The following is a 20,616-nucleotide window of genomic DNA, read 5'->3' on the forward strand; positions in this document are numbered from 1 at the left end:
GTATTCGAATGCGAGAAAAAGGAACGACAGGGATGTAAATGCTCGATGAGCTCAGACGTATATTTTCGTTATCTTGTTGGATTTTTTTCTGCTCTACTATAGAGCTGTTCGCTATAGAGTATTACTTACACGGCATTTGATGTGAAATAACTGTTTGAACCTCACACGTATCAAAAGATATGGGTCTGTGGATATATTTACAACTGAGCCTTTAGTTTCCATAAAGATAACATTTATAATAAACAAGAATATAATTAAAAATATTTTGATGGTATCAGAAATCCGAAATGAAGCAATATAAGAATGTATGATCCCCTCCATTCGTCCCTATCCATAAACAAAATTAAACACTCAGCACTTTGAATACATAAATGCTGGATCAGCGAAATTTAGTTGATTGCAAAGAACCACTAAACATGCCTAAAGTATATTTGTCAAGAGGTTCACTTTCAGTTAACGATAACCCAGCGGCAACAACGGTACCCAAAGCGGCGACGATGTCCAACCCAACTTTATTCATCTTCATCTTTACGATTTGCATCGGAGTTTCCCACCAGGCGCCTGTTGATGTGAGTGAAAATGGAGAGGTGGCGCCCATGACAATGACATACTTCAACAATAGCTTGGGGACCTTCATCGAGCACAGGGGACGCGCGTCCGTCATCATGTCAGAATGGACCATCGTGGTCTATTACAGTTTGGTGCCCCTCATTTCGGAGATTTGGACATTTAATAGCACCTACAAACTTCTAATGAAGAATTGCGACAAAAACCCCAAGGAGTTCTGTCCAAGATCATTGCAGTCTGATCTAAATGAGATGGAGGTGGCCAGCCTTTATCGTGGTCTGAGTAGAGAACCAGACTCAGAGTACGTTAAGTACACCGGCTCTATCATCTCAAGAATTCAGGACAACGGGGTGGACTTCAGAGACTTGCTTTCGAATCGAACCTCAGTCATCGACAGCACTTTCAACGTGATAAGAGAAAACGTTTTTAACAGCAATGAGATCAGTTCTTTATATTTTGGGGAACAGGCAGACCAGCTTCGTGCTCTGGCTGGCCGGATAAAGCAGACCCAGGATGCCATACGCGATGCAGTATTTACTGCCCTACATGGCAAGGTCCACCCGATGATCCTTTCAAACAAACAGCTGGAGCATGAGCAGACCGTCATCCTGGGCCATCTTCCACAGGACCGTCGGCTACCATTTAACAGTCTTACACTCTCTGATTTCTATCAAGTTGCCACCACTAGCCACATTCAGCAGCTCGAACAGCACCTGTTGTTCTACATCAAGGTGCCACTGGTCGACGTTGAGCAGTTCGATGTCTACCGTCTCACGCCCATCCCAAGGCTAGATGTAGGCGGCATTCAGCTGATGTATACAGAGACGTCGAACCTGGCCATTAGTGACCACCTGGACAGATACTTCGCCCTGCAGGACGTTGAGATGGACAGCTGCCTGCAGCTTCACCCCGAAAGATACCTATGCAAGCCCCATCAAATCACCTTTGGCCCAGACTCTGGAACACTGCCCTGCACACTGGCGGCCTTCCGGAATCGGACCTCCCAAGAGTGCAGCCCACGCCATGTGAGCCAAAGCTCTCTTTGGATACCGCTCGCTTCACCCAATCGCTGGATGGTAGCAGTCACCAAGGAGGTCTCGATTATGGGTGTTTGTTCGGATGAGCGGCAGCAGCTACGGATCAACGGCAGCGGTATCTTAACTATTCGGAGCGACTGCATCGTGCGAAGTACATTTGTGACACTCCAAGGGATGCAAGGCGCAACTGCAAGGCAGGCCTATGCTTCTCTGACACCCATAGCACTGGATGCCTCCAGGTCTTTGGATGACGCACAGAAGCAACACCAACTGGAGATTGAGGAGGGCTCATCCGTGGCCATCATTGTTGCCGGCACTCTCGTGATGATCATTGTATCCATTTCCCTGGGCTGGTTCTACGTTTTTTGCTACCAGCGTAGAGCCCGTGCACAGCAGGTACAGAGACCAGTGGAGGACCATCGGATAAAGACCAAGAATGAAGGGAGCTCCAACGATCATCCTCTGCTGGAGAGGAACAATGTGGAGTGAGTTTTGGTTTCCAATATAATACAGGTTTATTTTTATGGTTTTAATTGCAATAAATATTAGTTACTCTCTCATCCATTTACACATTGTAAGTCTCAAGGCTTTAGTTAAGGTTTCCTTTTGGTTGCACTTAGAATTTTAGAAAACATAATGGGACTGGGATTGGGATAGGTGGTTGCGGGTTGCGGGTGCTCTATGTTACAATTGCCTTGTGGCCTGGATGGACCACTTCGTTTTCAATTAAGACTACATTTTGTCAGCTACTACAAGGAAAAGATTGCCAATTAAAAACTAGTTACGTGCGAGCGAAGGGCGCACGCATTGCACTTTGTGTCTGTGTTTGTTAAATAAAGCTTAATGCACGGGGATCGCGAATTGGTGGGAAGGGGAGAAAAGCATTTCCACTACGTCTACGTACTAATGACGCTGTTCGACGGCATTGGCATCGGCATCCTACTTGGCATTGTCCAGCACCTGCACTATGTGCTTGGACACCAGAGCTGTGGCCTCGGCGGCATTTGGTATGAGAAAGCGATCCATGTCGGTGATCATCAGCCCTTCGCCATCGGGGAAGCCGTACTTGAAGGTGATCAGATCCCGGTGCCGCTTTTTGGCCGTGATCTTGACAATGCTGGCCAGCGGACGACGCACCATAATCTGGGCCTGGCCGCGTCCCAGTTCGCGCAGCACCACCAGCTGGCCGGGCGTGATTATCAGATGGCTGTCGTACATGTAGCCACTCATGTGCACCTCCTGGCACTTGAACGCATTGATGATGTCTGCCGTTTTGAAATATTGATTCAGATTTACGATCTCCTTGTCGTCGCCCGCCAGCTTGGGAGTATCGCGCTCCGCATCATCGTAGGCGTCCTCGTTCTCATCATCGATGCTGAACACAGGCGCCACACTGCGATAACGCTTGCCTTTCCGCTCCTTGGGACTCACATGATGGTCCTGGGACGCCGCGGACTGCGACCCATTGGACACGCCGCTGGCTGCGGCTCCGCTGCTCGCACTGGGATTCACAATGATATCCAGCAATTTGCCCTTAACCTCGGCCGACTTTGACTTCATGGCAGCAGAGAACTTGCTGAACAGATCCGTGGATGAGGCTGCCGCAGTTGCCTTCAGTGGAACGGTTTTCGTCTGCAAGAAAAAAAAAACACTTTCATTACATTATGCTACGCAAATGAGAGGCATTACTGGTACGAGTACTTACCTGTTGGGAATTATGCTGCTGGCAGACGAGGCACTTTCGCACATTGTGATCCTCCAGGCAATCGGCCATGTGGTCGCCAAAGTAGTCATGTATGGATGCGTAGCCGCCGGTGAGCAAGGACACGTAGTGTGTGTTCTTCTGCAGGAATGAAGCCACCACCATATGTGTGTATTGATCCTCCTCCACGCGTCCGCTGCCCATGAAGCACAGATGCTCCCCGCCGGCATTTGAATTGACCTCGATGGCCTGACGCTGGGCCGTGAGCAGACCCTGGACGGCGGTGGCGAAGGCGACGGGCTCCTGGAGCATCAGGTTGCAGTCGAGATGGAATGCCGTCGACAGGTGGCCGGAATTGTACTGCTCGGCTGGACGACAGTCGACGAGAAAGAAGCGCACGGAATCGGACACTGGAAACTCAGTGGCCGAGTTCTCCACCAACTCGTAGACGGACACGGGCAGGCACAGCGCTTGGGACACCTTGTTGGACTCTTCCTGGCTGCGCGGCGAGTCGTTCTGCTTGCCGTACAGCGCCTTCAGGTAGTCTGTCTTGAAGGAGGTCGGCGTCTTTAGCGCATAGTACTGGGCGAGAGAGCAAAAATCCCACACATCGTCCAGCTCCAGGGCGCACGGCATGTTGATGAGGAACTCAATAATCTCCTCTTTGGACGAGGTTTTAATCTGCATAATCTTCTCGCGTCCATTAATCAGGATGATCAGGGCCAGAAAGAAGACCATAAAGGGGTCGGCATTCTGAAAGTAAAGATCCCACATTGCTATGATCACCGACAGGCTGCTGCAGGAGGCGAACAATGACTGGAACCAGGTCAGCGAGTACAGGTCGGGTGTGATCTTTTTGGTGTCCAGCAAGGAGCACAGCTCAGGATCGTGGTACTGCAGCAGCAGCCGGAACACATGGAAGACATTGCCCTTCGGCTTGCAGCCCTTGGGTATATAGGTGTCGCGTATCGCCTCGAACAGATTGAATGTGTCCGAGCGGTTGAGCTTGAGGGCGAACAAAGGCAGTAGCAGTTCAATCCAGCCGTTCTCCGGCTCGTACTGCAGATTCCGGTTCTTGCAGTAGAACGTGATGATCGACTCCAGGTCGGACACCACCGACACTTTGTCCTCCTCATCGTTGCCCATGCGATCCACATGCCGCTGGCAGTCCTCTCGCAACTGGCTTTGAAACGGTAGATCATAGATCTCGTTGAAGAGCGACATTTGGTCGCTCTTGTGCCTCACATCCAGGCACACCTGCCATACATCCGGACGTAGGGCCTCTGGCAGGCCTTTGCCCCGACAAATGCTATATATATCGTTCACATTGCAGTCGTCCAGCAGAGCCGACTCCAGTTCTATTATCCTATAGAGAGGGAGAGAAAAGATGCTTTAATTTAAAAGTCTTGCTTTTGTCACGCCAGAAAGTGGAGCGGTGACGTCGACGTCGCCGTTAACGTGTCCAAAAGAGCAGCTGTTTGCTGTTGGCCTAGCTGATAACGATGCGGGCACTGAAATGATGCCTCTGTTGGCTGTCTGACTCAACTCAACCCAACACAAACACTCTCTCTTGTTCTCTCAGTGTGTGCCCGAAGGGAAGGCCATTTCTAAATTGCTCCAAAATTAAAATTAAAATACGAATCATGATTCGTTGGGCTTTGGGTTGTAGGGTTGACCAAGTGTTGACGTTGACGCCTTTCGCTGACATTCTGGGTGTCGCTATTGCGTTTATTTACCACATATTTTCCTCCATGATGACTCTCCCACCAGGTTGAAGTTCTGCACTTTGTCTACTTTAAAGAGCTGCCCTAATGCACTTTATTGCCCTTTGGCAGACACGTCGAGTGCATTTTTAGGTGCGTAGTTAATTTGGATAATTCTATGGTCTTAATCTTAATTAATTTGAAAAGAAATTTTGAAGAAACTATTTTTTGTCTTTAGATGATTCCAGGGTTGGACCAGGAGGAATTCCAGGGCTGCATCACTGTTATGATAACAGATTGTGATTACGCGCGCGTGAGCGTGATTCGTGACTGTCGATAGTTGTGTCATCGATAGTTTGTTTTGCCATCTCTAGTTGCCAGCTATTTTGCTATTAAATTAAAAAATTAACTTAAAATCTTGCTGTTGGCGCTTGAAATTTATTATCGCACTTTTTGGATACTCCCGCGCTGCTGTTGCATTAGAGAACGTAAGTTGAGGGCATGCTTAATGCGATGATTGGCCTATTCCCGCAAAAACGCACGCACACAAGGACCAGAGGCGAGAGCACACACGGATAGCGCCAAACCAAAACCAAACACACAGAGAGCACCCACGCACACACACACACACACACACACACACACATACACTTTTATGCAGCCTTCACCTAAATAATGCATCTGCATCTATTGATTTTGCATATTGCTGACAAGGTGTTGCAAGTATATGCTTGAGTTTGTGTGTGTGTGCTGCAGCAACAGCTGTGCCTCCTTCCTACCTACACCTCTCCTCTTCATCATCAACATCATCATTCCCCGCCATCTATCAAATCCGCCGCTCGACCATAGCCATACAATTTTGCTTGCATTTGCGCCACGTGTGACGTTTGCCATTTGCATAGCATCACGTACACACTTGATTCATTCCATTGTTCTACCCATTAAGTGCGACTCTCTTGGCCTCATCCAACAGATGAAAACGGGCAGCGGCAACAACAACTCGTTTGGCAATAGCTACAACAACAACAGGACAAGTAGCAGCACCAGCAGCAGGGAGGGAAACCACGCCACCGCCACCGCAACCACCACCAACCATTCCCTGGCGCAGCAACAGACGAGGTCCTCGCTCATTGTCACCGAGTGGGAGGATGGGATCATCTTCGACGTGGATGACCCGGACTTTTGCAACATAGCCGGTGATAAGCTGACGACCGCCACCAGCAGCTGTGCCGTGGCTCTGAGCAATTTGAATTTTATAGGTGAATATATGACTATAATTAGCGCACCGTATTTATAGTCTAGACATCAGTGTAATCTCTGTTATTTACGATTAGCAAACGCCTGAACTAGTTCGTCGGGGAAAACTTTTTTGCCATGTCCACACCACCTTTGCACCAGCTGCAGTGGCCCCCTTATCAACCGCACGGTTTTCCCACTAGGCCACTTGTGACGGCGCAGCACTTGGCAGATCTATACCTTTATGGATCCCTATGGCTTGGCCCCTTTGTTCGTCCCACACCCACTCCAGGCCGCTTGCAGGCAGGCAGGGCATTAGGCGTTTGTCTGATCGGGCGGAAACCGCTGTACACTTTTATTAATGCCAATTGCCGGCCATAGTCAGCTTTATCGGTGAGTGGCAGAGCACTTCGCCCTCTGATAATGGCTGTATATAATGCCAAATACCATTGGCTATCAATTATACAAGTTATTAAGCCTTGTCAATAGCCGCGGCAGCAGCACTCTGTCTTTAAATCGATTCGCCATAAATTTAGACCCAATTCGGTCTGTTTTTAGAAACAATATTCCCCGAAAATAATGTACAGCCCAGCCAGCTAGCCAGCCAGCCAGCCATCCATCATTTACGTGCTACTGAAAAACTGTCTCCCCAATATCGGTTAGCTAATTGTTTTGTCTTTCTGTTTATCTGCGATCTGATTAGCCTTATAAGCGAAGCGTGCGACCCGCCTATTCACACGTTTCGCTTGTCAGCAAGAATTTGCTAAATTCACGCGTTTATCATGTGACTCCAGTCCCGGATCGGACTGGACCGGCCTCTCTCTCCCACTCTCTTTCTCTGGCGGAGTGGGTGACAAAGAGTAGGCAAATATTAGTAATCGTGGTTGAGATTATGCGCATAAGGCCCGCCGGCACGATTTCATTTCATGAGAGTGGAATATTTTCTTTCTTTTTTGGGACTCAATAGCAATTGGTTTATGGCTAGCGTGAGCTGTTTTTTATGCGTGCATATTATTAAGGAGGCTCGGCACGTGTCGTTCATTAAAGGTTTCTGTGGATGGGGGCTGCAGACTCTATGGATAATACTTGAGGCATTGCGTGTGGTCTGGCTATAGGAACATAGGAAATAGTGTCGAAAGATCCGGTCCTAGGAAAAGTTATGTGTAACGAAACCATTTGTGGGAGGAGGCCTCATCTATAGTCATGTGCATATTACCCATGAGAAATGGTCTATTTTAAAATGCTATTGTCAACAAAGCTACAGCTTCCATAAGGAACCCAAATAAAGGAAAATGTAACGACATGGCTACTTATGCAACCCCCTGCTGGGGGTCTCCATAATCATCGTGTATAGTATGAGATGGCTCATGAGAATCTGTCTATTTTCAGATGATTACCATATTGCATCAGACTATTTGCAATCTGCTTCGTGTGGCTTGAGTGGCGCATATGTATGCATGTAGTCTGGTTCAATTGAAATCGGAATCTGTGTGCACATAAGCACATTACGTTTCAGATCAATTGAACAAGTTCAGAATGATTTATCCCTTTCGTATCAAGAGTGATATTTACACGGAATCGTAGTGATTTCGTGCGAGTATCCTCCCTTTTGGATTCCCATGACTCATTTTCCCTACTATTCCTAAGATATAGATATTTCTATCACTTATCGTAATGGATGTCGTGGAATTTTCTTATCTTGAATGATCACTCTTCTCCTTATCTCGCACCATAGTCGCAGTTCCCCCTTTGAGTCATCCCCAGCGTATTCTTACTTAACATTAAGTATACAACTTTTGAATGGAGCTGTCGCTCTCTGGTCTGGGGTACGTCTGGGGTACGAAAGTGGTAATGCACTCAGAATCTAAACAGTAGTAGCTCCCATGTAAATGCATAAAGTGATTGCATAAACGTTTCGCTTGCACACAAAAAAATGCTTATTAAAGCGACAAGCGTAATGACAATTTTTTCTTTTCTTATTTTTTTGTTCAAAAATAAATCCGTTTTGGATTTCGCAATGCGCCGTGCTACCCCTCTCAGGTGTCCCCTGTACCCCCTGTCCCCCGTGCCCGCTCGTGTCCCGCTTTTAGCGTCTGTCTGTTTTTTATGTTCCCATGCTCATTATAGTCGAAACCATACGGAACGCCACGCGCAGCCCATTCGCGCCTTGTTTAATTTGTACGGAGTGGCTCGTCTCGTCTCTGCTGATAAGTCCCGACCCCTGCCGCCTCGTCTCGTATTGCGCAGCAGCCAGCCAGCCCCTCCACTGATGACATGGAAAACCGATAGCCTCTGGGCGGCGGAGAAGTGTGGCTGGAATTCAGGTATAGACGGATCCGCCCAGACGCCACCACCGGCTGCCTGTCAGTTCGGTGGCGTGATGGAAAGTGTCTAAATTCCCAGTCTGGAAACTGGGGGAATCTGGAATCCGAAGAGCTCATCTGTTTACTCTTGGGATCAACTTTAATCTAAATTCTCTGGGAATCAAATATTCTCTGTACTCGTATCTCTGGATTTCTCCGGAAATCAAATCCCAATATCATTTGTCTTGGAATCCATGCGCTTTAGAGGTGACACCAGTTTATGGCAGCTACAGATCGACCGCTAACCGATTCGCTTAGGTCGCAACTGGTTATAACCTCTTCGATGATCTATTGCATAGCCGTAACGTAACGTAACGCAACCCCTTCTAAAACCATGGCGGAACGTGTGCAAATCTGCGGCGTCAGCACTTGGCGCTGGCGCCGCCTTCCACTGGACGTGGACTGGGGCTGTGGCTGCAACTGAGAAGAGGCCCGACACTACTCTTCGGGTGTGTGTGTGTAGGGGATTGATTTCAATTCCAATTCCGTTTCATTCATTCATTGTTCTTTATTCTTTTTATTAATTTACAATTTTAACATACATAAACACAAACACATAGAGAGGGAGAACCCTTGCGGATAGCAGCGGCAACAACGACACGACACGACCAACGGGTAGTAATCGGTTCAAACCGGTAATGTCAACGTACCTATCTCTCCTTCCAATGCTCTCTTGCGTGCGACTGTGTTTACATGGAGCAAATGTTTCGTGCGACGCAAATCTAACAGAGATGTTGTTATACCCTATTCAAAGTGGGTGTTTGCATTTAAACAGATGTTTGCAACAAAGAGAAGAGACAACAAACTAAAAGAAAACATTTATATGTGAGGCTTAGGTGTCTTAGATCCGTTAATAATAGAACCGCTATGATCGAATCATTATATCAGACGAATGGCCAACTCGGAAGGCGTCGACAGTGTCATCAATTGTTGTGCAACAACGGAGTTCGGAGTTCTAACGGAATTTCATTCTGACCAGGGTCGTAATATTGAGTCTCACACATTCAAAAATGCAGACGTCACACCAGGTATTCGGAAAACAAGGATACTACCAGTCGGAGGATATGGATAGAAGTGTACAAATCTCAGGGATGAGCTTCATTCAATGTTTCGACAACTGTCGAAAACCATTATTTTCTTTTAGAGATATTCAAACAGCTATATATATATTAAATTTGATTCAGATGGGAATACCTTCGCCATATCGATCCAAGGGTATCGAGAGCTTCGACCCTTCCTTCAACCAGAGTTCTTGTTGATTCTGTTGTCGGTGTTGCTGACGCTTTTTCTCGCTGCTGACGCTCCTTCCCTGCTGTTGCACTTCTGCTGTTGACGACGATGATGATGAAAGTCAAATGAGATGATGACGAAGATGGCAAGAGTTGCGACGTCAGTTAGTTGACGAGATTTACATACACAAAACTTGCTGTAAATTCCCATTAGCACCGCAAACAATGGTTCGTTCGAGTATGGCAGGTGCTGGAACTAGCAGAATTGAGTTTTCAGGTTCATCCTTCAGCCAGTTTAGTCATTCTGTTAAATGGTGACATTTCATTCTTGAATGAACACAATGAGAACATCTGTTAATGAATCAAACTAGTTCTTTTATTAGCTGGACGTGTGCTAGAAATCAAATGCCTAATGAACAGAGTTTCATTGGGATGAATTCATTGAACAAAAATGAAACCATCAAACCAGATTTATCTGAACCAAATCCGAAGATTCCAAGGAACGAGTGGTGACAAAACCCACAGCAGGTGCCCCTCACCGCCTGAACTCTCCCTGGTCACGTGTAATTAGCAAACTGTTGCATTATGCAGATCGCTAATTAGGTGTTCTCCAGACTTCCACAAGTGTTAATTGCCCGCACGCCTAACCAAAGACCACAAAATCCGCTCCGTCCCTTTGGGGGCAATCAGAGGGGGACGGCCGGACACTGTGGTGGGACGCTCTCCCTCGCTCCGGTGTGTTCTAGTTTTGATTCGGATTGCGCACTTTGCCTTCGAATGGGAATGGCATTTTTGCAAACCACTACTTTGCACCATATTCATGAGATTGCGATGGAAATACAATAGTACCTTGGACCAGCGATCACTAGGTTGTGTTTATTTTTGCATCAGAAATTCCGGTGCAAAATATTCCACGGGGAACAATCGATCAATGTAGTAATACTTCTGGGTTATGGGTTGTTCACACAAAAAGTTTCCCATATATATATATATAAACAATAACTGTTTTCCAGACATTTTCCCACTAATTTTGTCAGACATTTAAATATTTTTATTCCTGATCTGTGGTCTAGGTATTCCCTGGTAAATTTTAGACTTTTTTGTGTGCGTTGGTGGGAAATACGTATTTAATGTACGGGAAGTCCATGTTTGCTATTGGTTCAAAGTAGACAAATCACGTGAGTTTTTTTTCTCACATCTATAGACAGGTCTTTGTACAGCTAGATCTACAAAACGATAGCTCAAGAGAAAGCTTTTTCAATTGCGTTCTAAGATTCTACCAAAGACTGAACATTTCGGGGTATTCCCAAGGCTATTTTTTAGGGAGTGGACATAATGGTCTTTTCTGTTTCTATTATCTCAGATCGATTGATTGTTTTATATGGTTTTGATAACCTAGAGTTCTATAAGGAGTCTTTACTGTCCGTATGAGGAAGTTTTCATTGTGATAGTGCACTTTTTATGACAGTAATTGGCATTGGCTTACAGTAACTAGGAATTGGTTCGGCCAAGGATTCTAAGATATGCATTATACGATTATTATTATCTAGTTTTGTACTTTAATCTATTGGGAAGGAAACTTTCAATGATGATACGGTCTAATCAGCTTGGTGGGGCTTATTTTATCGCCCATCCTGCTACGAGTAGCATCCAAACATCAGTTATGATTACCGCACAAATTTCGTGTCTGTCATCGTGAAATCTTGACGATCAGACAGACAATAGAACGAGATCCACATCTATATACTCGTAGAAACGAACTTCCCGAATATAACAGAACAAGTTCTATTAATATTAATGCTGGGGAGGCGGTTATTCCAAATAAATGTTAATCGAAAACCTTAAAATATGGGAAGTAAATATAGAATCTAAAGTATCAGTCATCAGTGATCGTGTTACTCAGATTCCATGATGAGTGCAGTTCCTCTGTTTCTGTGTTTCCGTAAGGTATGCAACTCGATATCCATCCGAGTAAATGACATTGCCAGGGGGTTAGAGGGTCATGCGGTAACCTTCTTCCAGTCATCGGCAGGGCCCGTATCAGTCATACTACTACTACAATATCCTCCAAGGGCTACCTTCAATGAGAACGAGAGTGAGATAACAAGTCATAGACCTATTTATAGGAACAGTTCTCGCAGCTCATTGAGAACGCTATCATTTTATCAGTCATCAGTATGCAAATGCCTCTTTGCGGAACTCTTACAACACATCTGTATGGAAATGTGGAAGCACCCCGAAGGGGGGTCGACGAGGCCAGAGTTCAGGGCCGCGCAGTCGCCCGACTTCTCGGATGGGAATTCTAATTGCCCTTGTCAACAGTTTTTGGGCCCACTGTAAATCTGTCGGAGCTCTAATAGAGGGACGAGAGCACTTAGTGCACTTAAATGTACCCGCGATTCTACGGCAGATCCGGCGAAGCTTTCAACTCACTTTCGTTCGAATGGAATGATCTGCCTCTGACAGGCCACGCCCCGTTTTGGCAGTTTACCCACAGATATTGTATATTGTATATTGTACTCGTACGAGTGCGAGTATTTGCCGCGCACTGAGTACTTTTCCCCCATTAATTAAGTAAACCGTTTCCATAGTACAGCCCAGACGCAGACTAAGCCGCAGGTTGAAATTCCGAAAATCAGTTTGTTTGTACCCGCCAAACTCTTGGGCGAGGGAATCCCGCGGAACGAGTTTTGTGTCGCTATTCGACCCAGCTCATTAGCATTGCCATGTGAGGTAGATGAGGCTGTGGCCTGTGCTCACGATGATGATAATAATAATGATAATGATGATGAGCGGATCAGCGTGTGGCGCTACACATTATAATACTATGTAAATGTAGATTCCCCATAAACCCAAATGAATCACACGCCCACAATTCTGGCTCATGATCGGAGGAGGTTTTTATATCGAAATCAAAACAAAGCTGGGTTTTTTTTTTGGTGAGCTTCTGTTTCTGCGTTTTTGGGCTCGGTTCCTGATTTCTCTCGCTCACGAATTGACGTCAGCCGATGGCCGCCTTTTGTTTTTCGCATTTGATGGTACAATATACTCGTATCCATCTACCGATGCCACATGTCTGTTGTTATTTACACACCAGTCACAACATCCATCCATAACAATAATTAACAGATACTGCCGTACAATCGTACAGTCGTACACTCAGGAGCAGCTTTATTTGCGTAGCTGCGATGCAAAACAGAGCCGAGCCACTGCCGGTGTCAGAGTCAAAGCCACCATCAGAGCCAAAGCCAAAGACAGCGCCGAAACCAAAGAGGAAGCGCATGTCTTTAAGCAGCACTTGACGACGCAATAATTGTACTGTATTTATGCACAATTCCGCCAGTACTCGTATGTATATTGGCAAACACAAAACTATATTTGCCCAACGGAAACTTCAATACCCTAAGATTTGTGTTGCCTTGATGGATATGCCACAGACTGAATGATAAATGCAGTGGCTTCTGTTGATCGATAATGATTGATCAAGTGCGAAATCATATACCTTAAAGTAAAGTGTTTAAAATAGTCTTGGAAATAGGTACGATGGAACAATATTTAAGGAGAGGTCACAGTTCACAGTTGTAATAAATGTTATATTTATTTCATTTAGTAGTGAATATCCTAATATGTTTTCATTGGTTTCACAAGTTCAACAATATATAAAAAAAAACCCCCAAACAGTCTTGAGTGATAGTGAAACCCCTAAGTAGCCTACATTATCAGTTTGGAAATAAACTAGAAAATATATTTTTGCATAGGAATATTTAGATGTGAAAATATAGAAACCCGATCCTAAATAAACATTATCTGTTTGAAAGTTTCCGAATAATAAATATTTAAAGAATTGTGCGTAATAAAATGATATTTACGATATCCAATCTCTTTGAAAATTGATAGCTCTATGGCAGACTTATAAATCATGCGATAAGATACGAAATATAACATTTTCGACAGCAGTTTTTAGTAGATTCGTAGATCATCCGGTTTGAAAAATGCATTGTACAGTACAACGGTGGATGGGGATACATATATGTATGTATTTAGCAGGAAGACATAACATATAAAGCCAATGGGGCGGGAGATCTCTCTCACTCTCTTTCTGTCTTTCTTTCTGGTCTGTCTTCAGGAAGAGTATAAAAATACACACACGAGCTGCGTGCTCTGCGTGCTGCGATCGGCGTGGGGCTGGGGCTGGGGCTCTTAATAAGTTTTTCAAAAGGTTGGCAAAATACTGTTTAAATATTGTTATTTTCGGACTAATATCCTCCACGTTTTCTGACGCAATTACGGCTGAGGTGAGAGTGTCCCAAAGCAATTGCCGTGCGACCTTCTCAAATGACAATGGTCCCTCGATTCCATTTCCATCTCCGACTCCTCGTCCGCCCTGCACCCCTGCGCCCCCGCATAAAACTGCGCCGCGGATTGCAAAGTTGAATGTCAGTCGCAAAAGTGTGCCCCGAATCGAGGGCCTCCTCATGGAACGGCTTTCAAGACGCCGCCCCCGGGGGGGGGCATGGGCATATGACGGTCAAGGGGATGTTGCCGCTCGTTCTTGCTTTCTAAATAAACATTAATTGCTTATAATATATGCTGTGTGATTGTACAATATGCGAGTTGGATACGTGGATACGTAGTATATGTTAGTTTATGGTTGCCCGTCCGTCGTGGTTTCGTCGTCACGAATTGCCGACGCTGAAATTGCATTAATTTGGCGAGGGTCGCTTGGGGATCGCTTTGCTTCTGGCTTGGGCTTGGTTCAGGGCTCGGAGTTCTCTTCGGCTTTGGGTGCTGCTCCCTTTTCGTTTGTCTGGCGAAATTTGAGCTTCCCCAATGCGACGCGACGCGCGACTCTGTAGCGGCGGACTTGAGCTGCACTTGGCACTTGGAGCAACAAAAAAAATGCGAATTTTTCCCCCTATTAGCATGCCAACGTTAGCGAAAAATTTCCATTCTGCCGGGGACTCGCCCTGTATCGTATATAATGAGTTGGACCGTTATACTTTGAAACCCGAAGGCGGGAGCGCTGGGGAAGTCTGCCGCGCCACGCGCTGAGAGGGCCACTCCCGCCCCGGAGCCCGCTGATAAGATTAGGGCGATTGATAAGCGAAGCATTGGCGTAAAAACATTTGTACATGTTTATGGTTTATGGAGAGAGACATGCTCTCTCGCGATTTCCAGCGAATCGAGATGGTGGTTTACCTGTATTTGAACCGGACCCGGGGTGCCCGGGTACTTTTCTATTCAGCCTTTTTTCAGCCACCTGCAGCACGTCCCTGTCCATGGTCCGTGGGCCGTGGTCCCTGTCCTTGTCCGGCGCTCTACCTGTCAAAGAATAAATGATTTGTTATTCAAATGAAATGCGTTCGTTGACGGGTCGACGAGGGTGCTGACGGTTGCCAAGCTGGTTCTGTCTATCTGTTGTCGTTCCGCTGTCTTTTACGTCAAGCACCCCGCGACGATTACATTTAGTCAATGTACTAGTGTCCGTCCGGTCAATGCGTCGTATACGTATTGCCGCAGTGTCCGTATCTGTACGTAAGAGTATCGGTGATAATGCGGTGGAAGTGCAGATAGCAGATAGGAGGAGGGAGTGAATGCATCAGAGATGTAAGGCTGTAAGTGTATTCCCCCTTGCCGTTTGACTCTGCTCTCTATCTCTCTCTCTATCCCTCTCTGTTTTGCTTTGTTATCGCCTCTCACACACACACATACACACAGCCACACTCGCTCTCCGTTCTCCGCTGTTGCCAACTACCGCTAATTTGGTCAGCATCTGACTTTGGTTTTTGGAATTTTGCTTTGATTTAACCCCCCCTCTCGTAACGTTCATTACGACTCTGTTGGGTGTGCGTGTGTGTGTGTGTGTGTGTATGTGTGTGGTGTCACTGTATGCGAGAGCTTGGCAAGTTCAGTTCGTTAGCTTTGCTTTGTCATCCGCAATATCACTTTTGCGAGCTCGCTCTCTCGCTGTCTCTCTCTCCCACTGCTGTTTGCTCTGCTCTTCGTTTACGTACTCTCTCAGAGCTCGGCTATAAAAACGATGCGAACTGTGGCCAGCGCGTTCATTCGATTCCATCCATTCGCTTCGGTCGTGCATGCCACTTGGTCTTTGGCTTTCCAGAAAAAATCAATTCCGTTTGTCTCAACGGAAGCCCAACTATAAAAGTGCGCTGTATCAAAACAATCGTTATTATTTGGATATCAACCCGATGAACACTGAGCAATACATTTACACGAGCTAACTGTCTCCATCGCGTGTGAAAAGTTACTAAAGAAAACAAAAAAAAAAACACTACAATAGCCAAAACGGTTACTGTTCATTTACAAGCAATTATAAAAGATAATTTGATTTGTTGTGGCTTACGCAAGGCCAAAACAACAACAACAACCACAGCAACAATTATAATTACAAAAAAAAAACACTACAACAACTGCAACCAAAATCCCAATTTGGATTTATTAATAGCGCAGAATAAATAAAAAACAGAACAGCGTTCAACAATTCTGTAAAAATACAACAAATGTAAGTATTTCCGTGCCCAAAATAAATCAACAACAACAACAACGAACAGACCCCCCCCCACCCGTCCGCTTCCTCCGTACATTCATCTCTCGTTTGGATCTGTATCTACATATGTGTCTGTCTGTCTGTCTGTCTATCCGACTGTCTGCCTGTATTTTTGTGTGCGGCTGTGTGAGTGCCCTTCTATAAATAAATAAAATCAAATTAAATGCAACTAGTTGTGCTGTGGCAAGAGGCAGGGGCCGAGAGTCGGAGCCAGATACATGGCTGCCGCATTCGTTCGCTTCGGATAAATTACAGCAATTTTCGTTTTTTTGCGACGTTTCTGTCGCCGCAGCTCTAGCAGGCACGCAAACCCAGGCGAAATTGCAATTAGCGGGGACTTGAACCAGGTGCACTTGCACCAGAGCATAGGCACAGCACAGGGTCTCGCTTCGACTCGGCCTCTCCTTCTTCCGCCTCTTTCTCTGTTGCACAAGCTGCATGTTGGTTGGGTTTTAATTTTAGCCCCCAATCGGCTCTTGATTATACTTTCTCATACGATCCAAAGTTATATATAGAACGGCTGTGCTGTGCTGTGGATGGCATGGTCGCCGCATAACAACGCAAAATAAATTTATGATGCTGCCAGGCCAGACGCAGATCAGCAGTCATGTGCCTGAGGAGGATTCGCTCCCAGATACATACATACACACATACGTATAGTATGGATGTTTTTGCAACTTTGCCAAAATCGTGCCAAAACAATGTAGACAAGTTTGTTCTGTATAGTATAGTGTTCCCATCCCATACCACCCCACAAGAGATCGTGCAATTATCGGTCGGACAGTAATGCCAATTCCATATAATTCGCACATTAATGTTGTTTAATTGTTCGGCGCCCCCATCCGAAGCAATTAAAACTATAGGAGAGGATGACGCATACGAGACACTGTAGAGATCTGTAGAGCAGCTACACACACGGCCTCCGCTGGCTGTTTATGGTGCTTTCAACCGGATTTTAGCGGTTATTTACCCCTTCTCCATGCACACTCGTACCCTCCCCTCCGCTGCCCTCCCTCCACTCCTATTTCTCAATAGTTGTTAATTTTTAAGCCAAGAATGTCGTTCGATTCGTATATGATATACCTATATACAATATATTTGAATGTTTCCAAGAAGTCACAGAGGTACACAGAGGCTGCTGTTTGCTGGCTGCTGGGTACAGTTGTGCTTGATTCGAAACTGTCATTGCAAATGCCTCTGACATTTCAAGTATTCGTCGGTGAGGCAGACAAGACACCGAACACCGAACACACGCACGCACCTGCACGAAAAGCCCGTTTACCTTCGGGTGTGTGCTGTGTTCGGGGGTATTTACCTGCAGAATGACCCCCACTCGATCTCACCTTGTTACAATTGATGAACTTTGAATCGAATCGTGTTTTAATTTTGCTCTCCCTTCTTCCCATTGCAGTGCCAACAGCAGCATCCAACATGTCTATTGCCAGTGTTCATGGTCCCCAGATCGCCGACATCTGCAGTCCCCTATCGTAAGTATACAAAATATAGACACAAACACACGATCATCATCAAAACATTCATATACTCATAGTAGATCCAATGATTCACTTGGAATCGCTGGAATCGTTTCCGTTTCACCGCATTTATTCATTCGTATTTTAGCCAAATTCATTGTAAACAATGTCAGGGCTGGGGCTGGGGCTGGGCCCTGGCCAGAGGCCAGAAGCGGTAGCATTCGGAGAAGGCTAATGAAAGGTTGGTCTGGCTACTCATTCATGATTTTTGCAATCTTATCATGCCCAGACCCCGGTTAGGGTGCAGAGTACAACTACAACAACAATAATAGCAATACTATTGAAACACCACCTGCAATATATATACATATACATATATGTATATTTATATGGCCCCGACTTTGGCCCATTAATGAAAGAGGGCAGTAGCAGTAGCAGTCGCAGTCGCACCTTACGAGAGAGGTTCGCGAGGTTCGTCTGTATTAGTGCCATTATCTTTTCGGGGCCTGGTCGCTCCTCCTCTTCCCCGAAAACAAAAGCAAAAGCAAGTCGCCGCCGTGCCGCTCACATGATCGAGCGAAAGTCTCGCCGGCGTCCGTCGTCGTCGTCGTCGTCCGCTGTCGCTGTTGTTGGGTACAGTTTGCCATTTGGTTCAATCATCCGCAATCTCTCCGCGTGTCTCTCTCAGTTCCACCACGCTACTCATTATCATAATCACGCCAGCGACAGCGCCACGCCAGTGCCTCCCACTCCTACCGCCGACCCAACAAGCAAGGTCACGGCTGCCAGCTTTCCACGATTTGTCATCTAATTTTTGTTTTGACTCTGAGCTAATAACGAATTCCCCCCTTTTGTATCTGTGTCTCTTTTAGGCATCACAATCTCGGTCTGTCCGCGTCGTTGCCAGATCTAGTGGGAAGTCCCCTGGAGATCAGCATGGACAACGTGATGACCATTGAGGAGTTGCGCCAGCATATGGGCTCCTGCTTCACCTGCGGCGTCTCCTGGACAGATGATCATGTCTCATTGGACTGCAGCGAGTGCGGTGGCTACAGCCTGGAGCGTCCCTGCCCCCTGTGCGACGGCCAGTGCGGTGTACAGTGGAAGCGAGATTTTGCCATGGTGAGTACCATAGAAATCCTTGGAAAAATGTATGAACAGCCAGCTAACAGATTGTTTCTCTCGTTAACAGTCCCATGCCTGCAGTCAAGCGCGCTGGGTGGGCGTGTGCATCAGCTACCCGGAGGCAGTGTCCGGAGTCCAGCTGCCAGGAGGTGCTGGACCCAGCACTTCGTGTGCTGCCGCTGCGGCGAATCAACTGCGTCTGGCCCAGGAGCTGTGCTCCCGTCTGGAACAACTGTCCACCTCATCGGCGAGCAAAAGCGCCCGCACCTAGAGCTGGCCCCCCCGCCACCAGAGTTCCTCCAACAACAGCCAGACTGCAGCACCGCCTCCACATAAGCCGCACCCGCACACACTCATTCATCCAGATAGCAGTTAGCTGAAGGCAGCCCCGCGGCTCCAATCCCGTAGTTGGTGCCGTGGATCCACCTCCACACACACAAAAACACACACAACCACAAAACAAACAGACACACACACCACACAGTCTCTCACCCGTAATTTAGGGCTTAATTGCTAAGCTTTTTAGTTCTTAGTTTTTATTGTTGTGTCGCGTTGAGAATTCTCTTTCATTTCATTTATATTCTATGATTATTATTTTTTGTGTTTCGTTCGGTTGCGTTTCGTTTGCTGTTGCTGGCTGTGTGACTGTGCAAATGATTAGCGAAGTTAGTTCTTTTGTTTAACGCTTTTAATGGCACCACTTTTGTTTGCACACATGACACCAGGCAATTCTATCCAGGAAAAGACTTCTTTCTGCGTAGACTTAAGCCAAGTTTTTTGGCAATGCAGTGATAACGGTGATATTAGGCGGCCAGAAAGAATCGTGAACAAATAGTGAATTTAATATGATGTAGCAAAAATGTCTAACGATAGCTATAGCTATACCAATACCTATATCTATATCTATCTACAATCTAGGTCGATAGCGATACGATAATAATTTTTGTATACTTACACACAGACCGATACAGAACAGACCGACACCGAACAGACCAGACCAGACCCCTTTTGTAACTGTCTAGAGATCGTTGTTGTTGTTAACAATTAGTTTCGTTATAGTTGTTGCTTTGTGGTTCGAGGCACAAATCAGATCAAAGCAAAACACAAACAAAATATTGATGGTGCATTCCGAAACTAAAGAAAGAAATGAATCTTATCTTCCATAATGCATAATGCTCAACAAAGTAACTAAAGGATTGTACGACATATAGTCTCTGTCTCTCTCTATCGCTCTGTTCAAAGGGGAAAAGCGAAATCGCAATAAATGAATAGAATAACAGGATAGGAAAGCTGGACAAAACGCACAAGGAAACAACTAAAAAGCATTACTCAAAAGTTGAAGATTTTCTGTGAAAATCCATATGACATCTAGAAGTTTACACCTAAATATATACAATACCTATTATATATACCACTATATATGTAAATCTGCATAAAATATATACATACATACATATGAATATATTTATATATTTTTAATGTAGAGATATGTTTTGTAAAAGACAAAGGCATATTTTTAAAATTAAAATACTTAAACTATGCGAAAAATCAACCAACAAATGTGCTCACTCTTTCGGATGTGGTATGCTGGATCCAGATCCACTGTTGTCGGGT

The 20,616-nt window shown here is 45.8% G+C and overlaps 3 protein-coding genes and 1 long non-coding RNA gene across 7 annotated transcripts; 2 read left to right on the forward strand and 2 right to left on the reverse strand.

Annotated features, from left to right (window-relative positions):
* The first annotated feature begins 478 nt into the window (after positions 1–478).
* Positions 479–2,168, forward strand: LOC6595524. Its single transcript, XM_026988474.1, has one exon. The coding sequence runs from the start codon at positions 498–500 to the stop codon at positions 2,091–2,093; it is 1,596 nt and encodes a 531-aa protein (XP_026844275.1). The 5' UTR covers positions 479–497; the 3' UTR covers positions 2,094–2,168.
* On the reverse strand, positions 2,095–5,190 carry LOC6604703 (TBC1 domain family member 23). The gene is made up of 3 exons (XM_026988475.1): positions 5,043–5,190; positions 3,310–4,672; positions 2,095–3,236 (listed from the first exon to the last, which is right to left on the reverse strand). Exons 1-3 carry the CDS (start codon positions 5,057–5,059, stop codon positions 2,544–2,546), a joined length of 2,073 nt encoding a protein of 690 aa, XP_026844276.1. The 5' UTR covers positions 5,060–5,190; the 3' UTR covers positions 2,095–2,543.
* A 963-nt stretch (positions 5,191–6,153) lies between these two features.
* On the forward strand, positions 6,154–20,554 carry LOC6595485 (protein pinocchio). Of its 2 annotated transcripts, none has more exons than XM_026988471.1 (4): positions 6,154–6,268; positions 17,817–17,892; positions 18,750–18,999; positions 19,070–20,554. In XM_026988471.1, exons 2-4 carry the CDS (start codon positions 17,837–17,839, stop codon positions 19,271–19,273), a joined length of 510 nt encoding a protein of 169 aa, XP_026844272.1. In that variant the 5' UTR covers positions 6,154–6,268; positions 17,817–17,836; the 3' UTR covers positions 19,274–20,554. The 2 variants fall into 2 exon arrangements, with proteins under 2 accessions (XP_026844272.1, XP_026844273.1); XM_026988472.1 differs by lacking the exon at positions 6,154–6,268 and adding an exon at positions 15,957–16,360.
* On the reverse strand, positions 10,863–15,869 carry LOC113565685. Of its 3 annotated transcripts, none has more exons than XR_003408716.1 (3): positions 15,037–15,869; positions 11,737–11,915; positions 10,863–11,677 (listed from the first exon to the last, which is right to left on the reverse strand). It is a non-coding gene; the product is annotated as an uncharacterized LOC113565685 (long non-coding RNA). The 3 variants fall into 3 exon arrangements; XR_003408715.1 differs by lacking the exon at positions 15,037–15,869 and adding an exon at positions 12,271–12,606 and having other exon boundaries at positions 11,737–12,190; XR_003408714.1 differs by lacking the exon at positions 15,037–15,869 and having other exon boundaries at positions 11,737–12,606.
* Positions 20,555–20,616: the final 62 nt, after the last annotated feature.

Source organism: Drosophila persimilis, unplaced genomic scaffold, assembly GCF_003286085.1.
Source record: "Drosophila persimilis strain 14011-0111.01,24,50 unplaced genomic scaffold, DperRS2 tig00000191-arrow-pilon, whole genome shotgun sequence".
Lineage (NCBI taxonomy): Eukaryota > Metazoa > Arthropoda > Insecta > Diptera > Drosophilidae > Drosophila > Drosophila persimilis.